Genomic DNA, 20,253 nt, shown 5'->3' on the forward strand with positions numbered 1-20,253 from the left:
GAGGATTGTTTTGAGTTCGAGACCAGCCTAGGCTACATAAGTGAGCTCAAGGCCAGCCTGAACTGCATTAGCAAGAGCCTGTCTCAAAAAAAAAAAAAAAAAAAAGATAAAAATAAGTAACATGGATGAATGACAGACAAAAAGATTTTTGTTGGGTTTTTTTGGTTTTATTTTTAGTAAGGGTCTCACTATGCAGTTCAGGCTGTTCTCAAACTCACAGTAATCCTGCCTTAGCCTCCTGAGTGCTAGGATTACAGGTACGACTACACTTAGCCATAGTTTTTTTTTTGTTGTTGTTTGTTTGTTTTTTGACAGAGTCTCACTATGTAGTTCAGGCTAGTTTTGAACTCACTATGTAGCACAGGCTGGCCTTGAACTTGAGGTGATCTTCCTGCCTTAGCCTCCCAAGTGCTGGGATTACAGGCATGGGCCACCCCTGCCATGCTGTTTTTATTTCATCTCCTACAGAGACAAAAAAAAAAAAAGGAAGCCTGGCTATCTCCTTATCTCAGTTTACCAAATTTTTCCTTAAATCCCTTTTTCCAAGATGGCCCTCAAAGGCTAAGTAAAGCAGAAGAATAGCTTACGGAGCTCACCACTCCTTCAGAGATGCTTTAAATACCACCTCACAGTTGTGGGTAAACAATACGAAGAGCAGCTGCTAGGCTGTCCCTGCCCCACCTGTCCTCCCTCTAAACCCGCCTGCCCGCCCGCGGCTCACCTTCCTGGCTCTGGAAGAGCTGTCTCTTTAGGTCCTGCAGCTCTGAGTGGACCTGGGTCTTCTCAGCCTCAGCCTCAGCTAGCTGCTGTGCCATCTTCTGGGCCTGATCCTGCAGGTCATCCTAGGAGAGAAAGGTAGGCTAGTTCCCTGTCTGCCACAAAGCTGGCCCAGCCAGGCTCAAGCCCGCTCCTCACTCTCAGCCTCTGGGGTGATCTGTCATCTCCCCACTCTCCGACTGCTGAGTTCTTACCTCTGACTCGCATGTAGCTCCCTGAAGTGACCACGAAGCCTTTCTAACCTACGACTGGAAACAGCTGCTCATGGCGCTGCTCCAGGACACACCTCTTCCCTCTCAAACACCTACTTCAAAGCTTAGTCCCAGGGTCATCTCTTCCTGCCTCTCGCCCCTCCCTGAGCCAGAATGGACTGCCCCTTCCCCACAGCTCCAAAGCCCACCATGTGGTCCTGCCCCAATTCCTTCAGTTGGTTTTGCTTCCTCTCAGAACACAGTTTGGAGCCAGGTGTGATGGCTCATGCTTGTAATCCCAGAACTCTGGGAAACTGAAATAGGAAAGCTGCAATTTCCAGCTCAGCCTGGGCACCTTAGTGACTTAGTTAGATTCTTTCTCAAAAAGTAAAAAGGGCTGGGGATGCAGCTCAGTGCAAAGGCCCTGGGTTCAATTCCCAGTACTGGGGGGAAAAAGAAAAGGATGCCGTCTGGTTCCCCACCGTGTCACAGCCTGTGGAAGGCACAGGTCAGGTCTTTCTCTTTTTCATATCCCCAAGTGAGTGAGAGCAGCTGGCATATAGGTGGCACTCACTTTGGACTGACTGACAGGTTCACAGTGAGGTGGGATATGTGGGAACTTTAGTCTTAGGCCTTAAATGCTCTATTCATAGCAAGCTCAGTGGTCCCCAACTTGCTGGCTTTCCAAGAATAAATTCATGGTTGAGGGAACAATTATGCAAAAGAAAACCAGTCTACATTCAGGGGTTATAGTTTGCAGAGCTCCTCAAAACAATACCCATTTATCCTCAAGATAACCCTGCGGCTCAGGCAATATTCTCTTCCTCTGAAAGTCAGGGCAAAATGCTTTCGTGATGGTTGCCAGGTCGTAAGTGATAGAGGGGGAACTCATCCCATCTTCACCTCAGAAAAAAACAGTTCAAACAGCTTCACGAGTCTGTGCACCGGGCTTTTTGGGCAGAGGTAGACAGTTTTAAAAAAGGACAACATACCCGGGCCTGCCGTGTCTTCCACAGGTCTTGGTGAAGATTGTGCAGGGCAGATGCTATGGCCTCAGCTGAGAGAGCGGGCAGGAGGGGCCCTCTCTTAAGGAGGCTCCTAGCTCCGTTTTGGTCTGGAGAAATGAGGAAAAACCCTCCTCATCTGGCTGCCACTATGCAAAGAAACAGCCATCCCTCCCCAGACCCAGCCTTAGCCTTTCCGCTCGTCCCTCCCCTCAGAGAGCAGCCACTCAGTCATCTCATGCCGTCTGCTTTTCTACGTGCCAGGCACTATGGTGGGCACTAGGTGATCCCAGGGAGTACGCAAGTGATTGACATGCACTCCTTAGAAAAATCCCGAGGTAAGTACTTTTAACATCCTCATCGGTTGAGAAAAATCAAGCTCAAAGAAATTAGGTGAGTTGCCCAAGAACACACATTAGCAAATGGCAAGTAAAAATTATACAAAAGCAATCTACACTGTGGGCAGGGTTTATGGTTTGCACAGTCCCTCAAGACCCCATTCATTATCCTCAAGGTAACCCTTGGGCTTCCAACTCACCTCGAATTAATTCCAGAGCATGTGGCCCTAAGCCTGATGCAATACTGAGGAACTGCACTCCCCTCCCTCCCTCCCTCAGCTAGGCCTAGCTTTGGCTCAAGGGACTTAGCTCTTAGGGGCTGCCTCACCTGGCTCAGGGCCCCAGAGGCAAGGGGCAGAGTCTCCCCCACCCCTCAGCTCAGGCCTCTTCTCACAGGCAGACCCCAGGGCCTGCTGCAGAACAGTGTAGAGGCTGGCGAGCTGGGCCTGGGCCTGGGCCCCAGGCTGCTGCTCAGCGGCCAGTGCCTCCAGCTGGTTCTCTGTGCTGCGCAGTCGCAGCTGCAGTTGGGTGGCCTTGGCCTCCTGGGCCCACAGGGAAGCTCGCAGCTGCTGCTCTGTGATCCGCAAGGCCTCCAGCTCCTCCAGCAGCTGTGCTTCCTGGGCCACAAAGTCAGCCTCCTTTTCCTTGACTTCCTGCCTCAGTAATTCCACCTATCAGGGAGGAAGAGGATTCCCTCTGAGCTGCATCTGCTCAGACCTCCCAGGCCTGACCCCACTCAACCCCTCTGCAAAGCTGGTCCCAACCTGGGAGCACGTGAACAGGCTTGGCTCTCCAGCAGGCAGGGAGGGCTGTGAAATGAGTATTTCTCTACTCTGACATGTGGGCCCAGGCCACGCTAATGGTTTGGACCCATTCTGCTAATGGGTTCCTGGTTTCCCAAGCAGAATGTCAGCTTCCTGCTCTGATCAGAACTCTGCCCTGAAACCCTGAAATGAGCCTAAGACCATCACCATCCTTACTGTGTTCCTGACCAAACTTACGCATTGCTATCATGGCTAAGAGTTATCGCTTGTTTATGGATGAAGAACCCAACGCTCACACAACTAGGAAGTAGAAATAGCAGCAAACTCAGGACTAATAGCAGACTGGTGCCCTTATCCATTGCTAGTCCCCTCCCACTCCCGGTTCCTCCTCTCCTCTGGACCATGTGGAAGGGCCCAGTGTGAGTAGACTGAGTCCCTGGAGTCCTCTTGCTGCCTGCCTGCGTGCCTGGGCTATCTCTTGCTGCTCTATTCCCCCACACCAAGTGCACTCACAGAAGAACCAGGCCTCCTGGGCACCATGCTCCAGGCAGTCACGTTCCCCAGCCCCCGCCCTGCCCACGACCCACTTTCCTCTCTGCACAGCTCAAGGCCACAGCGGGAGCTACCTGGGCACTAAGCTCCTTCTGCCCTTCCTGGGCCTCCTGCATGTCCTGGCGCAAGGAGCTCAGCTCTTGCTGCTGAACAGAATCAGATTCTTGTAAAACAAGGAGTCTCTGCTCCTTTTCCACCAGTGACCGAGTCAGGCTAGAAGGAAAGGGGTGAGAGGGTGAGATTGTTCTCTCAGGAAGTGAGAAACTGCCTTCTCATCTAACCTAAGCACAGCATTAAGAATTAAAATAGAAATAGTAATGATAATGCTTAGTGGCACAATAAAACTGCCCCCTTCTGAGAACTTACTAAATGCAAGCTCTACGTACCTCTACACAAATACTTCAAAGTCAGTACATTAAATCTTCATGTTCCCTCAATACCTCCAACTCCCCACCCAATCACCTCCTGCTAAGTTCCCTAGCTCAGTGAATGGCACCCCTGTCCACACTGTGCCCCAGTACAGAAACTTGTGTCATTCTGTACAGTCCCCCTCTGCCCCACCCACATCCCATCCATGCCTGCACAGGACTGCTTCACCCTAACTCCCCTAAACCCCTTGTCTCCCCGCCCCCATTAGTGACCCTGATGCAGCAGTAGTATCCCTTACCTGATGCCTGTACCAGCCTCCTGATTTGTCTGTCTGCCTTGAGGGTCATCACCATCAGAATCTGTCCCTTCTCAAACTCCTTTTTTTTGGTACCAGGAATGGAACTCAGGACCTTGCGCTTGCCAGGCAGGCGCTTGTGCCACTGAGCTATATCCCCGGCCCTCTTCTCAAACTCCTGTATCACTGAGAATGCATGTGCCTCTCCTTTTTGAATGGTCTTATGTCACTTGTGATATTTTATGTCATTACTGTCCTCACCCCTTTTTTCTTTTGAGACAGGGTCCCACCATGTAGTCCAGGCTGGTGCTGAACTCTCAGTGATCCTCCTGCCTCAGCCTTCCAAGTACTCAGATTACAGGCATGTACCACCACGCTCACCTGTCCCTTCTAATACATCATAAATTGGATTATGTGCAGGCATGGTGGGAAATGCCAGGAATCCCTGGAAGGCTGAGAATATAGCTCAACTCAAAGGCCCTAGTTTTATTTACGAGTATATCAATCAATCAATTGATCAAATTAAGTCAATTTCCCTGTTAGAAATTCTCTTGGGGTTTCCTATTAAGCTTAATCTACAAACTCCTTGCCATGACCCACAACATTCTAAATGGTACGGAGTTGTTTAGCTTGCCTCATTTGCCATAATCCAGTTATATTGCACCCTGAATTTCACTAAACACTGTTTGCTTTCATCTGCCCCAGGGTCTTTGAGCATGAGCATGACTGTTATTGCTGCTGTATAACACTCCTTCACCCCTTTGCACGGGCAACTCTATTTCTTCCTTCAGTGCTCAGTTTAAATACAGCCGCCTGAGAAAGGGCTTCCCTTACAACTTTCCAAAGTAGGTCTGTCACGGGTTGTAGTGGTGCACACCTGTAATCCTAACACTTGGGAGGCTGAGGCAGGAGGATTGCTGCAAGTTTGAGACCAGCCTGGGCTACACAGCCAGACCCTGCCTCAAAAAACAAACACACAAATAAACAAAAAAGCAGGTCTCTCTCTCATCTCCATATCAGCACCATTTCTTTCCTTCATACCATGTGTCATAATCCGGAGAATTATCTGATTAAAGCTTTTTCTACAAAACTATAAATTCTGTTGAAACAGGAGGCCACACTGTCTTGTTTATTGCTATATCCCCAACTCTGGCTCAGTGTCTGGTACATAACGGGTATTCTCTAAATCTTTACTAAGTGAGTGAAGTGCATGTTTGGAAGACAGGGGCCAGGTCCTCTCTACATGGCTATATATACACCCTAGAGCTGAAGACATGAAACACAAAGTGACCTGAGCAAAGAACTCTCAGTGTCACTGTGACTATTGTAGCCAGGGAAGCAAAAGCCAACTCCATGGCTTTCTAGCCTACCTGGCCTTCTCCCTCTCCAGCTCCTTCTGAATTCGGCCATACTCCTGGGCTTCTCTCAGCTTTTCCTGAACCTCTTGCTCTACCAGCCTGTGGGAATCCTCCTGGGCCACCAGCTGAGATTTTAGGTCCTCCACCTGGAAGATTAAAGACATAAGGATTGGGTGGCAGGGCAGCCATGGGAGGAGGCTTCTAGCCTAGAGCTTTTGGGTCCTGCAAAGTACATCAGTCAGTGGCCCCGCTCCAATATTCCGAAGGTTCCATCCATCCCTACACACTCGCCTTAACCACCCTTCCTCAGTACCATTCAGCCTGGCCACTGGTTTCCCCGCCCCACAAATCTGCGTAAGGGCAGACACGAATAAACATCTTCGCTGAACGGAATTGTATCCCAAAGCAAAGTGATGGGCAACAGTACAGTGATTACAGTTTTCTTTTAAAAAACAAACCGGATCATCTGAGATAGGATTCTGAGAAGGAAAAGCACTCTTTGCAATGTGCTCACTCCATTCAGAGGTTATAGTGGCCCTGGGGTATCCTAGAACCAGTCCCTCTCAGGTACCAAAATATGTAGATGTACAAGTTCCTTATATAAAATCCCATAGTATCTGCATATAACCTATGCACATCATCCCATAATTGTTAAACTGTCGGTAGATTACTTATCATACCTATCACAATGTAATTACTACGTAAATAGCTGTTATTCTCCATTGTTTAGGGCATAAGAACAGGAAAGAAGTCTGTACATGTTCAGTACAGCTGCAATTTTTTTTTCAAATATTTTCAGGTGGCTGTTGCTTTAACCTGTGGAGCGGAACCCGTGGATACAGAAGGCAACTGAACTGTCCCAGGACTCTGAGAGGCCCCTGTTCTCTCTGGCACACTTTTCCCTGCCAGGTGCAGGGAGCAGGGTCGTAGCTCTCTGCGACCTGTGGACGGGATGGGCTGTGAGGCGGGGTGGGGAGGAGGGGACCTGGTTCTGCAGATCTATCTTGTCCTGAAGCAGGGTGCTGCCCTCTTCTCGGAGCGCGGCAAGGTCATCTCTGTGCTGCTGAGCTGTCTCCTTCAGTTGCCTCTGGGCCTCCTGGAGCTGGGTCTGTAGCATCCCAGTGGTCTCCTGCAGAGGTAAGACATATCAGTGAGTGTGGGAAAGCTTCCGCTGGGGGCTGGGGCTATTTTTTGCGTTGAGCTGGCAAAAAGTGGGGCAGAAGCTCACCCAGTCAGGGTGAGCTTTCTCAGTCAGGGTCCATGGAGATAGTCTCTCACTGGACTACTGTGTGAGCAGCCTCCTGCCCACATCCCTCCTTCCACCTGATGCCAGTGCTCTCACCCTAAAGGCACTGTTTGCCACTCAGCAGCTAAAGTTATATACAGTGGTGCCTTGGTTCACAAACTTGATTCTTTCCACAATTCTAGTCTTCAACCGAGTTGGATAAGAACTGAATCAAATTCAATGGTTAGGTTCAATGTTGATCTTATGGTGAAATTTGATTTGGTTTTCATCCAGTTCAGCTGGTTTGCGACCAGAATTGTGGAGTATGAGGCCAACCTGGACTGCGTTGTCTTTTTGAGACAGGATCGCTATGCAGTTCAGGCTGGCCTTGAGCTCACTTTGTAGCCCAGGCTGGTCTTGAACTCGCAACAATCCTCCTGCCTCAGCCTCCCAAATGCTGGGGTTACAGGCGTGCGCCACCACACCTGGCTGAGGTATTTTTTTGTTAAAGTTTTTTTTTTGAAGACAGAGTCTCACTCTGGAGTTCAGGCTGGCATTTAGCTCAGAAGTGACTTCCTTCTGCAATCCTCCTGCCTCAGTCTCCCAAATACTGGGATTACAGGCATGTGTCACCTCACCTGGCTAATGGGTTTACTAAGACATAATTCACTCACCATATAATTCACCTATACCAGTGATGGTGAACATTTTAGAGCTTTCAAAGATACAAACAGCCCACTGTGGCATGCATGCCACATGTTTGCTACCACTGACATATACAAAGTATAGAATTCGGTGGTTCTTAGTTTATTCACCAAATTCTACAACTATCGTGATCAATTTTAGAACATTTCCATCATCCCAGAAGCACCCCACTAGTAATTGCTCCACATTCCCCACCCTACCCCAACCACCAATCTGCATTCTTCCTCTATATACTTGCCTACAGTGGCCTCTTATGTCTGGCTTCTTTTACTTGGCATAATGTTTGCTAGATTCATCTATGTTGTACCATGGAGATGACTTCGTTTTTGTTTTGTGTTTTGAGACAGGGTCTCACTATGCAGTTCAGGCTGGCCTTCAACTCACTATGCAGTCCAGGTTGGCCTCATACTTGTGGTGATGCTCCTGCCTCAGCCACTGAGGGTTGGGATTACAAGCGGGTGGTACCATGCCCAGCAGGATGGCTTCTTTCTAACCTTCAGTCTCAGCTCAAATGTCTTTCTCTGTAAGGCCTTCCCTGGCCACCCTGCCTTGCATTCTCTCAATTATATCATCCTATTTCTTTCCTTTACAGCACTTATTACAATCTGCAATCATCTCATTTATTTTACATCTCCTCATTTGTCATCCATCTCTGCCACCAGAATGTATGTTTCCTGAGGGCAGAGACCATGTCTGTCACACTACCGGGCCACACCTTTAAGGACTTGTCTTGTGTCAGCACCTACAGCACAGGGCCTGTGCGTAAGAAGTGCCAAAGAACTCCTCACTGTTGAATGGAGGAACGAGCACCCAGGCCCACCCTCCATACCTGCTCCCTTAACTTCTGAACCTTCATGTCCTGCCTCAGCCGTTCCAGTTGCTGGCCAGCATCTGCCAGCTCCTTCTGGGTCTGCAGCAGAGTCTCCAGGAGAGACACTCTCTCTTTCTCTGTCTCCAGCTGCATCTGTAGAAGGACAGAAGGAGCAAGGGCTTGCGGGCTCAGGGTTATTGTGCTCACCGAGGAGGGCACGAGCACATCCCAGCTGCTCTAGGGCTCTTCCAGCAAACAGAAAGTCTCAGTCCACTAACTGAGGATCAGGAAGTGAAAGACTGTCACTGGTTTGCAAGCTGGCAGGATGTGGTAAGTATCGGCCCTCCCTCAGGAAGTATGACATACTGCCGGTCCTGCGGCTAACAGTGTGGATCCCCGCTCGCTGGCAGTAAGGTGGTTACACTCCTTCTGGAAGCCCCTCTACAGCCCAAGCTTAGGAGTGGAGAAAGAAAGTGGTCAAAGGTCAGGGATCACAGACGAATGACCTGCTCCAGTCCCAGCTTCCCACCTGGCAGAGCGCACTGTCAGCTTGGGTCCGTTCTTCTTCTCTCTGTACCCGGACGGCCTCTGTTTCTCTCTGCTGCTCCCTCAGCTTCATTTCCAGCTCCACCTTTTCCCTCTCTAGGCTTTCCAAAGCCTTGTCTAGTTCTTGCTGGTGCCGAGAGCACTTTTTCTCCTGGCCAAATGAAGGAAACACTGTCAGAACCCAATGGGTGAGGAGAGACAGAAGGAGGAGAACTGGTTTGGAATGAGACTCTACTACTCCTGAGCTGTGCCCCACTTACCTCTCTACACCTATAAAGTGAGGTTCAATAATCTCTGCTCTAGTGGAGCATGGCGGAGCTCGCCTATAATCCTACCTATTTGGGGGCCGAGGAGGGAGGATCATGAGTCAAAGCCCGGCTTAGACAATTTAGTGAAACAATAAAATAGGAGACAATACAAGTCAATCTTTTCCTGAGACAGTTTAACAACCCTTAATCCCAGGGTCCACTCTTTTTGTTTTTTTTCCAAGACCACTCTTTCATCCTATCATGGTCCACTCAACTTTCTCTCGCTGCACCCCAATAATGATGGTTAACACAAACACAGAGCTCATTCATGAACAGAAACTACTTTTAAATTAGGGATGGACCCCAAGGGCATTCTATCACTGAAGTACATCCCTAGCCATTTTTATTTTGGGGTTATGGGTAGGCACCATCATATCTGGCTTTTACCAGAAGCTATTCTTAGTGCATATAATAACTCATTTAATAGCTAGAAGGTCGCTGGGTGTGGTGGTGCATGCCTATCCAGGTGTGCTGGGAGGTTGAAGCAGGAGGACTGCAAGTTTGAGCCCAGCTTAGGCAATTTAGTGAGAACCTGTGTCAAAATTAAAAAACAAAAAGCAAGGGTGGTAGTGGTGAGGGGTTGGGGATATAGCTTAGTGCAAAGACCCTAGGTTCAACCCACAGTGCCATAAAAAAGAAAAAGTAGAAACTGGATTTTTTTTTGGGGGGTTTTTTTTTTTTGGTTTTTCTCTGGTACCGGGAACCGAACTCACGACCTTGCGCTTGCCAGGCAGGCGCTTTGCCGCTGAGCTAAATCCCCAGCCCCTGAAACTGGATTTTTGTTTGTTTGTTTTTAAGACAATATCTCACTATGTTGTCTGGGCTGGCCTGAACTCAGTATGTATCCCAGGATGGTCCTGAACTCATGGTGATCCTCCTACCTCAGCCTCCTAAGTGCTGGGACAAGAGGTATGCAATACCACGCCTGGCTAAAGTTGGATTTTATACCTTGGTGCTCTTTTAAGCAGCAATGTTTGTACCAAGAGTCAGCAGGTAGCAAATTCACTGAAGGGAGGCCATGTCTGCCTCTCCCACCCCTCAGCAACATCTACCACCTACCCATTTCTCCCGGAGATGGTTCACCTCCTCCTGGTGGGCTGCCTTCTGCCGCTCCAGGGCAGCCCGCCACTCTTGCTCTGCATGGGCCAGCTGTCTGGCTGCTGTATCCCGCTCCTGCTCTGCCCGGCTGCGTTCAGTGTCCAGTTCCAGCTTCAGGCACTTCACCTCTCCTAGGATGCCAGGACAGGAACAGCTCTCTGAGCTCTGCCCCACTCCTTTTACCCAATAATGCTCTGCCGCCTCCCTCACGCACAGCTCCCATCTCTAAGGCCTGGCTGGAGGAGCACTCCAATCACCTCCCGCTGCCCTCCAGGGTTTGAATGTTCCACAGGACGGATGGTGCCCTATCCAGCTGGGTTCTCACCTTGGATCACTTCCTTGGCTTGCGTGACAGTTTGCATCTGGACCTCCAGCTGCGCCTTGGTGACCTCTATCACAGAACTGTGTTGCTGGGCTTCAAACAGACTGCTCTCTAGTTGCTCCTTGGCTGAGCTGTGAGGTTCAGGAATCAAAAAAAGATCTTACCTAGAGAGTCCCTGTCCCTTCCTCTTCCTTAAGAGGTGCTGGGTTCTAGGTACTAGCTACCAGGAGAAGTTAGGGGCGATCATAAACTCATAACACCTTGAGAACGCACAGGTGCAGAGAGCTTGCCTTGGCTGCCCTTTGCCTTGCAAAGCTCCTCTGTGCTTGGCTGAACTGGGCCTGGGCCCTACCTGAGCCCCAGAAGTTGCTCAGTGAGGTCCTGGCGGTCCCGTTCCACAGCCTGCAGGCGCACCTCGAGAGCTGCCTTCTCCCGAACCAGGGCTTCCTTTTCCTGGGCTGCCATGGCAAGCCCTTCTTCCTGCCGCTCTACCTCCTGACGCAGCTGCTGCAGTTGAGCTGTGGCTGCCTCCCGCTGGTGACAAGACTGTCAGGAAGAAGCTGGTGAGAAGTGACTCTCCCCAAGGACAGGCTGCACATGGTGGCGCACACCTGTAATCCCAGCACTCGGGAGGCTGAGACAGGAGGATCATGTTGCAAGTTCGACACCAGCCTGGGCTACAAAGTGAGCTCAAGGCCAGCCTGAAATGGATAGTGATCCTGTCTCAAAAAGACAAAAAAGAAAAATGTCCCCAAGGTTGCTTCCACCAGGTTAGGGCCACTGGCTCTTTGGAGAGTCTGTGCCCTGCACTGTGTGTCCTGAACATTGCTCACTCAGCCACAGGTGATCAACCCCGTGATCCCCAGCTCAGGAAGTACGCTCCTCTATGAGCAAGAGCCTTGCTAGGGCAGCAGACATGCTCCTGAGGTGCTTTTCATTTTGAGAAGTAAGACATACATATAATACCAGGAAGAAAGTGATCACTGTCCTGAGAAAGGAACGCGGAGAAGGGGGATTCTGTATAATTATTAAGGCAATGAGCAGTTTGGTGACAGAAAAAGATGTTTTCTAAGCCAGGTCATTCACTGGTGCAGGTAAAAATTTACTTTGTGTTAGGGGCTGGGGATTTAGCTCAGCGGCAAAAGCGCCTGCCTGGCATGAGCAAGGTCGTGAGTTCGGTTCCTGGTACCGGAGAAAAACCAAAAAAGAAAAAAAAAGGAAAAAAAAATTTACTTTGTGTTTCGCACTGAGGTAAAAGCAGTAGGAATAAGACAAGTAAGACATGGCCTTAGGAACTAGCACGGTGACCTGTGCCTGTAATCTCAGTACTCAGGAGGCTGAGACAGGAGAAATGCCAGTTTGTGGTCTGCCTGGGTTACACAGTGACCTGACTACACAGTAATATTTTGTCTCAAAAAAAGATACTGCTTTGCTTTTGAAGACATGCAAATGGATAATTATAGTGGCTGAAATAAGCACAAGGTGGTAGCAGAAGATAGGGGTGAAGCGTTTAATTCAAAATGAGGGGTACAAAGCAGTGAGGAATCAGCTAAGGATTCTGTTAGGGTTTGTGTCTAGATGTCCCCCCAGAGCCTCATGCACTTTTAGATGGGGCTTTTTCACAGGTGGCTGAATCTAGAGTGTGTAACTGATTCATGGTTCAGAGCTAGGGTTAAGGGAGCTAGCTGATTGTGGACTGAAACTTCTACAAACTGACCTAAATAAACCTTTCCTTCCTTAACTTGTGGGTGTTGGGTATTTTGTCTCAGCAATGAGAAAAGTAACTAAGACAGATTCCTATAGTAGTTCCTTTTAAAAATGGGAAGGCGTATCACAAATTACCAATACCGGTCACTTCTGGGAAGACTTTCACTTTGAGTCATTTCTGTAGTGTACTAACTTTTTACAATGAACATATATTATATGTGTGTGTGTGTGTGTTACTGGGGATGGAACTCAGAATCTTCTGCAGCCCTTTTTATATACCCAGCCTTTTTTATTTTTCATTTTAAGACAGGGTCTCACTAAATTGCAAGACAGGGTCTCACTAAATTGCTAAGTTGTCCAGGTTGGGCTTGAATTTGTTATCTTCCTGTCTCAGCCTCCTAGAGTGGTAGGATTACAGGCACGCACCATCACATCTGGATAGAGGACATATTATACCTTAATGTAACTGTGTCAGTTTTGTCTTCTCACCTCGCTTAATTTCTCTGTAATTTCTTCTTTTTCTTCTTGGACGCCCCTGAGCTCTGTCTGCAGCTCAGCTCTGGTCTGCTCTGCTTTCTGCAGCTGAGCCTCCAGCTGAGTTTTCTTCTCCCACAAGGCTTCCCTGCTCCTCTCTGCCTCCACCAGGTCCACCTGCAAAGTGCTTCTTGTCTGCTCTGCCACCTCCACTCTGCTGCACAAGGACTGGTTGTCCTGCTCCAACTACTGGCCAAAAAGGGCAAGGGGCACAGTGTATTAAAGACGAGTGGTGACAGTTTTCCTGCACTGTCTTAAATGCTGAGACTGAAATCCAAGTGAGATCTGAATCCAGCCTCCAAAGATGATGCAGGAGTACTGACAACAGGGGGAGATCCATTCATTTGATCTGTGCCTGTATTCTAGGTACTACACGGGCTGGATGCTGGCAATGGAGATTGAAAAAAAAAAAAGAGGCAAAATGCTGCTCTTGGAGAATTCAGAAGAATGACACAGTACAACTCTTGGGCTCAGGAGAACAGGGTTAGGAAGAAGGCCCCTCACTAAAATTGTAAGTTAAACCTGTACTCTATACAGGACATATTTTGGGACTTAGACTTCTCAACAGATTCTTCTCTGATGATTGCTAATATCTTGCCCAACAGGATTAAAACTCTAGTCTTGCTTCCAGGGGACATAGGTCTCTTCCCAGTCCTGATCATTTACCCCAAAGCCCCAAACTGATTTTGCTGAGGTGTGGGACAGGAGTACTTAATGGTTCAGTCTAATCCTTTGCTCTTCTCTGCATTGTAAGTGCTCTTTTGGGTATTTCAGAACTACGTTTGGGGGTAACCTGTTTGGGCCTGATCCTTTACGGACTCTGCCCTGTGACGGGCGTCAGCTTTGTCTGTCACTGGCATAGCCTCATTCAGGGCCCAGCTCTACCCCAAGGATCAAGCACATCATTGCTCACCTGGAGAAGCTGCTGGTTCAGCCCAACTTTATCTAAGGCCAAAGCCTCATTTAAGGCACTGAGCTTGACAGCTGCAGCCCGAAGATCAGCGACCTCTGCTTTCAGGCTGTTCTCAGAACTTGCTAACTCTCCAATGGACTGTTCTGCCTAGAAACAAAAAAGCATTACAGAGTTTCCTAGTCCGTTTTCCCGAATCAGTAAACAGTTCACATTCCCAACACCTGCTTCTTCCTCTTTCTTTGACAAAGATCAGTGAACACTTCACCCTTTCCCTTCTGTTCCTGAGGAGCTCGACAGGAACTCACAGCTTACAGGCACAGACAGAAGGACACATGAACAAGCACGACTGTAATGATGCCAAAATATGAACACGAAGTTCTCTGGCAACTCAGAAGGCATTAATTCAGCTTAGAGGAGTCAAAAATGCTGGGCAGAAGGGCTCACAGTTAGTTTGGGTAGTGAGAGATGAGGAACAGTTTGAGGTTCAAGAGGCAGGAAAGAAGAGGTCCCGGTAGAAGAGAACATATACGAAATAGGAGTCATGAAGGAGCACGATACAACCAGGAACACAATCAATGCTATGTGGCAGCAGTGAAGAATACAAGAAGGGAGGGTGGGGTTCTGGAGCGGGAGGCCAGAAGCACAGCTTGAGGCAGATGGCAAAGAGCTTTGACTGTAGCACCAGAGCTGGCAAAGCCACTGAGTGGCTCTGAGAGACTGACTCGGCCAAATTTATACTTTAGAAAAACTCATCTAATTTCAGTGTAAAGGTTATGTTGGGAGGAAGGGGACCCAGACAGAAGCAGACTAATAACTAAGGAAAAGCCCGCGAAGGGTCTTGGTGTGAAGGGTAAAGAATGAGGGAGGCTGCAGGCCCTTCTTCTGGGAACACAACTTTCTAAGCCCCCCACCCAGTGAATAAAGAGGAGGCCCACACACCCTGGCCAGCGCTGCGCTCACTTCTGCTTGCTCTTGCCTCAGTAACTCCCCTTCCAGATGACTCGACTCCAGGGCTTCCCGAAGCGCGATCAGTTCGCTGAGTGATTCTGCCTGCTTGGCCTCCAGGCCCACCAGCGTCTCCTGACTAGGAAGGGAAGGAGGGCAGCTAGAGGAAGTCTCTGGGAGGGGCCACACCCCAACAGTAACAGGGATATGGTTCCCTTTCCTACACAAAAGAATGTGGAAGGTCTTAAACTGATAAGCAATGATCTCTAAGACACTGGAAGTGAATATTTATTTATTTATTTTTTTTAATATTTATTTTTTGAGACAGGGTCTCACTATGCAGTTCAGGCTGGCCTTGAGCTCACTTTGTAGCCCAGGCTGGTCTTGAACTGGCAATGATCCTCCCTGCCTCAGCCTCCCAAGTGCTGGGATTACAGGTGTGTGCCACCACGCCCAGTGAAGTGAATAAAACAAGGGTACGTTATAATATATTTAGTGCACTGGCTTTTATGCACAAAGGTGAGGGAACAAAGAAGGGTTATGCCTCTGTTTGCATGAAGTAGCACTGGAAAGATAAGAAATGAATTTAAATGGTTACCTACAGAGGAAGAGAAATGGGATGGAGAAAGGAAAGATGGGAGTGAGACTTCTCCGTATCTTTCTAAACAGTTTTAATTTTTGAATCATATGGCAATAAATTAAAATTTAAAACTATAATTATCTCTGCAGATTGTTTGCTCTTCCCCTTTGTACAGGGGGGAGCCTGCCCAGCACAAGGTATGACACCAGTAGCCTTGAAGCTTCCACTGTCCTCATCCCCTAAGCACAAGGACCTAGGGCTCGGGGAAGAGGAAGAACACAGCAAGGGTGAAGCAGAGACACCCCTGCTACCAGCTACTCGAGACCTAGCATAGGCCAGGTTCTACGGTGGCACTTTCCAAACTATAGCTCTCACCTTTCCAACAGTGCTTCAAGGTGAACAGTGTCATCTCCATTTTGCAAACAAAATAATCTGCTCAAATGGCAGAGCCAGAATCTAAACCAAGCTTTTGCCCAACTTTAAAGTCCCGGCTCTTTACGGCAACATGACTTGGGGAAATTTACAGATTGGCCCGGGCCAGTGACTCTGGACTTCTCTTCTTGAGCAGTTCATTTCCTACTACTTTCCAGTATTTCTGACTCTTTAGCAGCCCACCTACTCTGAACTTGCCATGAACTTTCCTGCCTCCCTTTCTTTGCTGTTCTCCTCTTTCGGCCCTTCTCTCACTCTCTCCCAATCAGAACAGGTCAAAGCCTGACTCACAGTACACCCCTCCTCCATAAAGTTTCCTGGTCCTCAGTCACTAACTGTTACTCCAACGCTTTCAGAAGACCAAACTTGAAGCTCTATTTAGCTCATACTTTTGCCAGCCTCATATCACAGTTGTTTACTTTCTTTTTTTTTTTTTTTTTTTTTTGGTTTTTCTCCGGTACCGGGAACCGAACTCACGACCTTGCGCATGCCAGGCAGGCGCTTTTGCCGCTGAGCTAAATCCCCAGCCCCCACAGTTGTTTACTTTCTGCTTTCTTTTTTTTTTTTTTTACTTTCTGCTTTCTTCACTGAACTGCATACTCTTCGTGATCAGGGCCCACGTCTTACTCCCTTAAGCATTCCCAAGTGTCATGTCCCTGTAGAACTTTTCTACATTTCTCACTGTAAAAAAAAAAGGCGCAGTAAGCTAGTCTGAATGCACCTCCTAAGAGGGGAGTGGCTTGGGGAGGCTGTGGAATGGAAGGCCAGGCCCCTGCAAGGGGACCGGTCACACTTACAGACGTTCTCTCTCTCTGACAGCCAGGTGCAACTCTTCCTGCTGCTCCTCCTTCTCGCCCTGGGCCGAGTCCCCCTGCAGCTGCAGCTCCATGTTCACCCTTCGCAGTCGCCACGCCTCCTGCTCCAGCACCTCCAGTTGCTGCTGCAGCTCTTCCCTGGTCTTCTGCAGGAGCTCTCGTTCTCTGGAAGGGGGAAATGAAGAGATGAACAGACCTTGGGACCTAAAATCCTCACTGGAAACAGACGGCAGGGTTAAAGGAGAGAAGTGCTTGTTTCCTTTCAACATTCTGCCTTTCCTTTTACATAGGAAACAGTTTTTCATAATTTCAAAGAACCTAGAACCCAAATCCTTGTTCTGTAAGAATAAGCAGAACTGAAAGAAAGCAACCTTGAGCAGCCCTGGGTGTCGGGGCAGCAGGAGGAGACAATCGACAGCACAGAGATCGGGTCAATGACCGGGTGAGGACTGTGTCTGCAGGTGGAAGGGAGGGATAAACAGCCCACTGCTCACTTGCTGAGGGAGTCCACCTCTGCCTGCAGGCCCACAGCCTCTCCCGCCAGCGCGTCCCGCTCGCCAGTGAGCATCTGCAGCCGCTGTCTCAGGGTTTCGCCTTCTTCTTCCCACTGATAGTGCTGCTGCTGCAGGACGCTCATAGCCTCCTGGCAGCCTGACAGCTGCTGCCTCAGGTCCTATCGAGGGACAGCAGTAGGAATGAGATGATGAGCAAGACAGCAAGGCCAAAGGAGGGGTTTCAGAAGCCTGAAAGTAGGGCTGGACAAGGAGAGGGGTGCTGGTACAACAAGGGTAAGCTGAGGGTAGAGCTGTGATTGGTTGAGAAGTGAGAGGATCAGAGTTTATTGGGCTTCTGCAGCTCTAGAGTCTTACAGTTGGTCATCTTTAAATGCAGGGTGGAATGGGGGATGGTCCGTGTGCTCGGGCCCCTCAGAATAGGGGGACACTTACCCATACTCCTCCAGGGCTCTTTGTTATGCAAAGAGCACATGCAAAACAAGGCATGCCACTGGCACGCAAAATGTGCCTGTTACCCACATGTTCAAATAGGCAGCGAATCTAATGGAATTTTGGGGTATCAACTGAACACCTCGAAACTGATCAGCTGAAAGGGGCGGTCTAGGCTGGGTAGATTCCTGGAGCACAAATCAGTTTAACCCACCCTCTGGGTGGGTTCCCAGAAGGCATGCTGGGGTTCTCACCTGCACAGCCTGGCGTCTCTGAGTCAGCACCGAACGTACCAGAGTAACAGCCTTGCCTTGGTCCTGGGAATCAAACTGGCAGAAGAGGCTACTAGAGTTCAATTCCAAGGAGTTCTCATGGCCAGGGTTTTGGACCATACTGTCCTCTTCTTCTACCAAAGCCTGAAACCCAGGACAGCAGGGTCAACACCCTTCTGACTAAGGCTAGAGTCCCCACAGGGAACTCACAGGACAGCCTGGGGGAATCTTCTGGTCACCAAAGTTTGGGACTAGCAACCAGCCTAGAATACTCTACAGGGAAGTAATTGTGGGGGACCTGGCCGAGGAGTGAATGGTTAAACTGTGGGCAAAAGCACACAGCTTCTATGACAAATGAATGGTTAAGTTTAGATTAGTGAACACATTGCACCTGGGCATTGTCCTCCCTTTCCCCCAAGGGAAACTGCCCAGCCTTGGGACAGCTCCTTGCCCAAACTGTTCTTCTTCTGCTTTCCTCACTTCCAGGATATTCTAAATAAAAGCCAGAGAGCTCTGGGCTTCGAGGCTTCTCCTGGGAGTCTCCCTAGTGCTGGGCGCTCTCAGTTGAGATCGCCCTTCTGGGCCTCTTGGTGACTGAACTAAGGCTAGTCTCTGAGTCATCATTTGCCCTCTACATCACCACGGTGGCACAAGGAGACACAGAATAAATGAGGAAATGAAGGAAGAAGAGGATATCAAGTGACGAAGACCAGAATCCAGCCTGTGGCTGGAGACGTGCAATTGGCAACAACAAAGAGGGCCTGTCCACCACACAGTACTTGCCCATGAATGCTTACCCGTGCCTTGGGTTCTGCTCTTCAAACAGACTTAGACAACTCATCCCCACCATGCCCTGGGCCCAAACCTCAGAGAATGGGAATCCAGACACTCTGAGGGGTCAAAGCACCCTGGACAGAAGAGTGAGGCATTATCCAGTTACCATGGCAATGGGCTTACCAGTACCTGAGTTATATCCTTGATTAACTTCTGCAAAGACAACTTCTCCTCTTGGGCATTCTTACTGAGAGATGCCTCATGTTCCATTAACTCTGTGTGATTTGTCTCCTACACAGGGAACAGAACACAGCCTAAGGGCCAAACTCTCAAAAATTCCAGACCTCAGGTCAATCAAATTTTCACTGTCTATCTTGTTTTGTTTTGAGATAAGGTCTCACTATTCAGGCTGGCCTTGAACTCACAGTGATCCTCCTGCCTCAGCCTCCTGAGTGCTGGGATTACAACCATGCATGACCACACCTGGCTCATTGTTTATCTTGTCAACTCTACTTTTCCAAGGAGTCTAAAAACAATGTGATATGATAATAAAAAGTTCAGATTAAGTGATTAAAAGTTTTAATAAACCTGCCCTGATTGGGGTTCTTGACCTGTCACTCACTAGCTTGGTCACGTTATGCAACTCCTTTGAACCTTTCCCTTGAAAATAGGAATAATCAACAGCAACTACTTCACAAATCTGTTTAGAAGCTTGCATGAAAAACTGGACGTAAATGATTCAACATAGTGCTGGCTTGAGCAAACACTCCAAATGGGGCAGTGGTACATCCTGTAATTCCACACTGAGGGAGGCTGAGGCAGGAGGATCTCAAGTCTTACCAGAGCAATGTAATGAAACCCTGGCTCAAACTAAAAACTGAAAAGGGTTGGGGATGTAGTTCAGTAGAGGGCACTACCAGGCTCTACCTCTGACACTGCCAAAAAAAAAAAAAAAAAAAAAAGCTGAAAACACATGAGTTATTATTGGGTGGGAGTGGCTACAGTCTCTGAACAGTAAATTCATGTCTGAGATTTAAGGCTACTAGGAGAAACCATTAGACTTAAATCTAAATGCACTTTATTTTTGTTTTGGTGGTACTGATGGTCGAACCCCAGGCCTCCTATAAGCTGGGAAAATGCTCTATCACTAACCCCAAATCTAGAAATCATCTTGAAGACTCAAGATTTTCTCTCTTCCTTTGTACTGTGTTCATGTTAGTGAAGCATTGGAGATACAGACCTACAGCTATGTTTGGCCTATACAAAATGTGAGTCAACACTTAATCATAAATTGAGAGATTTTACATAAAATTCTAAACTTCTAGCTTCTTTCAAAAAGTTAATGAATGCTCCCATTCCTAGATGGCAACAATTTACTGAAGTTGAATAGTGGATACCTCCTCAAGACGAGGTATTTATTCTTTTCTTTTTTTCAGATAGGTCTCACTAAGTTGCCCATGCTGTTCCTGAACTCATGATCGCCCGCCTCAGCCTTTCAAGTGCTGGAATTACAGGAGTGCACCACCATGTTGGGCTTGAGATGCTTATTTTTCAGAGCCCTACAGTCCCTGCCATTCCTCACTGTTTCCTTAATGCTGAGCTCAAGTGTCCCCTGCAGGACTAAAAGCAGAACACAACAGCACTGGAAAACCAGAACTCTTTACCCTGGTCCAC

General features: G+C 48.5%; 1 protein-coding gene across 3 annotated transcripts in view; it reads right to left on the bottom strand.

Annotated features, from left to right (window-relative positions):
• The window catches only part of Cep250 (centrosomal protein 250kDa), a 46,148-nt gene that overhangs the window by 11,128 nt on the left and 14,767 nt on the right, over positions 1–20,253 (bottom strand). The window contains exons 10-27 of one of the 3 annotated variants that reach the window (XM_013514237.1): positions 18,769–18,870; positions 17,788–17,949; positions 17,084–17,262; positions 16,572–16,754; positions 14,757–14,901; positions 13,818–13,964; positions 12,860–13,090; positions 11,016–11,209; positions 10,667–10,794; positions 10,303–10,472; positions 8,919–9,086; positions 8,408–8,542; positions 6,634–6,777; positions 5,661–5,794; positions 3,701–3,839; positions 2,639–2,981; positions 1,961–2,082; positions 722–842 (exon numbers count right to left, since the gene is read on the bottom strand). In XM_013514237.1, coding sequence (XP_013369691.1) covers positions 722–842; positions 1,961–2,082; positions 2,639–2,981; positions 3,701–3,839; positions 5,661–5,794; positions 6,634–6,777; positions 8,408–8,542; positions 8,919–9,086; positions 10,303–10,472; positions 10,667–10,794; positions 11,016–11,209; positions 12,860–13,090; positions 13,818–13,964; positions 14,757–14,901; positions 16,572–16,754; positions 17,084–17,262; positions 17,788–17,949; positions 18,769–18,870 — 2,947 coding nt within the window. Of the gene's footprint in view, positions 1–721; positions 843–1,960; positions 2,083–2,638; positions 2,982–3,700; positions 3,840–5,660; positions 5,795–6,633; positions 6,778–8,407; positions 8,543–8,918; positions 9,087–10,302; positions 10,473–10,666; positions 10,795–11,015; positions 11,210–12,859; positions 13,091–13,817; positions 13,965–14,756; positions 14,902–16,571; positions 16,755–17,083; positions 17,263–17,787; positions 17,950–18,762; positions 18,871–20,253 lie in introns of all 3 variants that reach the window. The other 2 variants (XM_013514238.1, XM_013514236.1) reach the window with 2 other exon arrangements.

This window comes from Chinchilla lanigera, unplaced genomic scaffold (genome assembly GCF_000276665.1).
Source record: "Chinchilla lanigera isolate Chin_1 unplaced genomic scaffold, ChiLan1.0 scaffold00021, whole genome shotgun sequence".
Taxonomy (NCBI): domain Eukaryota; kingdom Metazoa; phylum Chordata; class Mammalia; order Rodentia; family Chinchillidae; genus Chinchilla; species Chinchilla lanigera.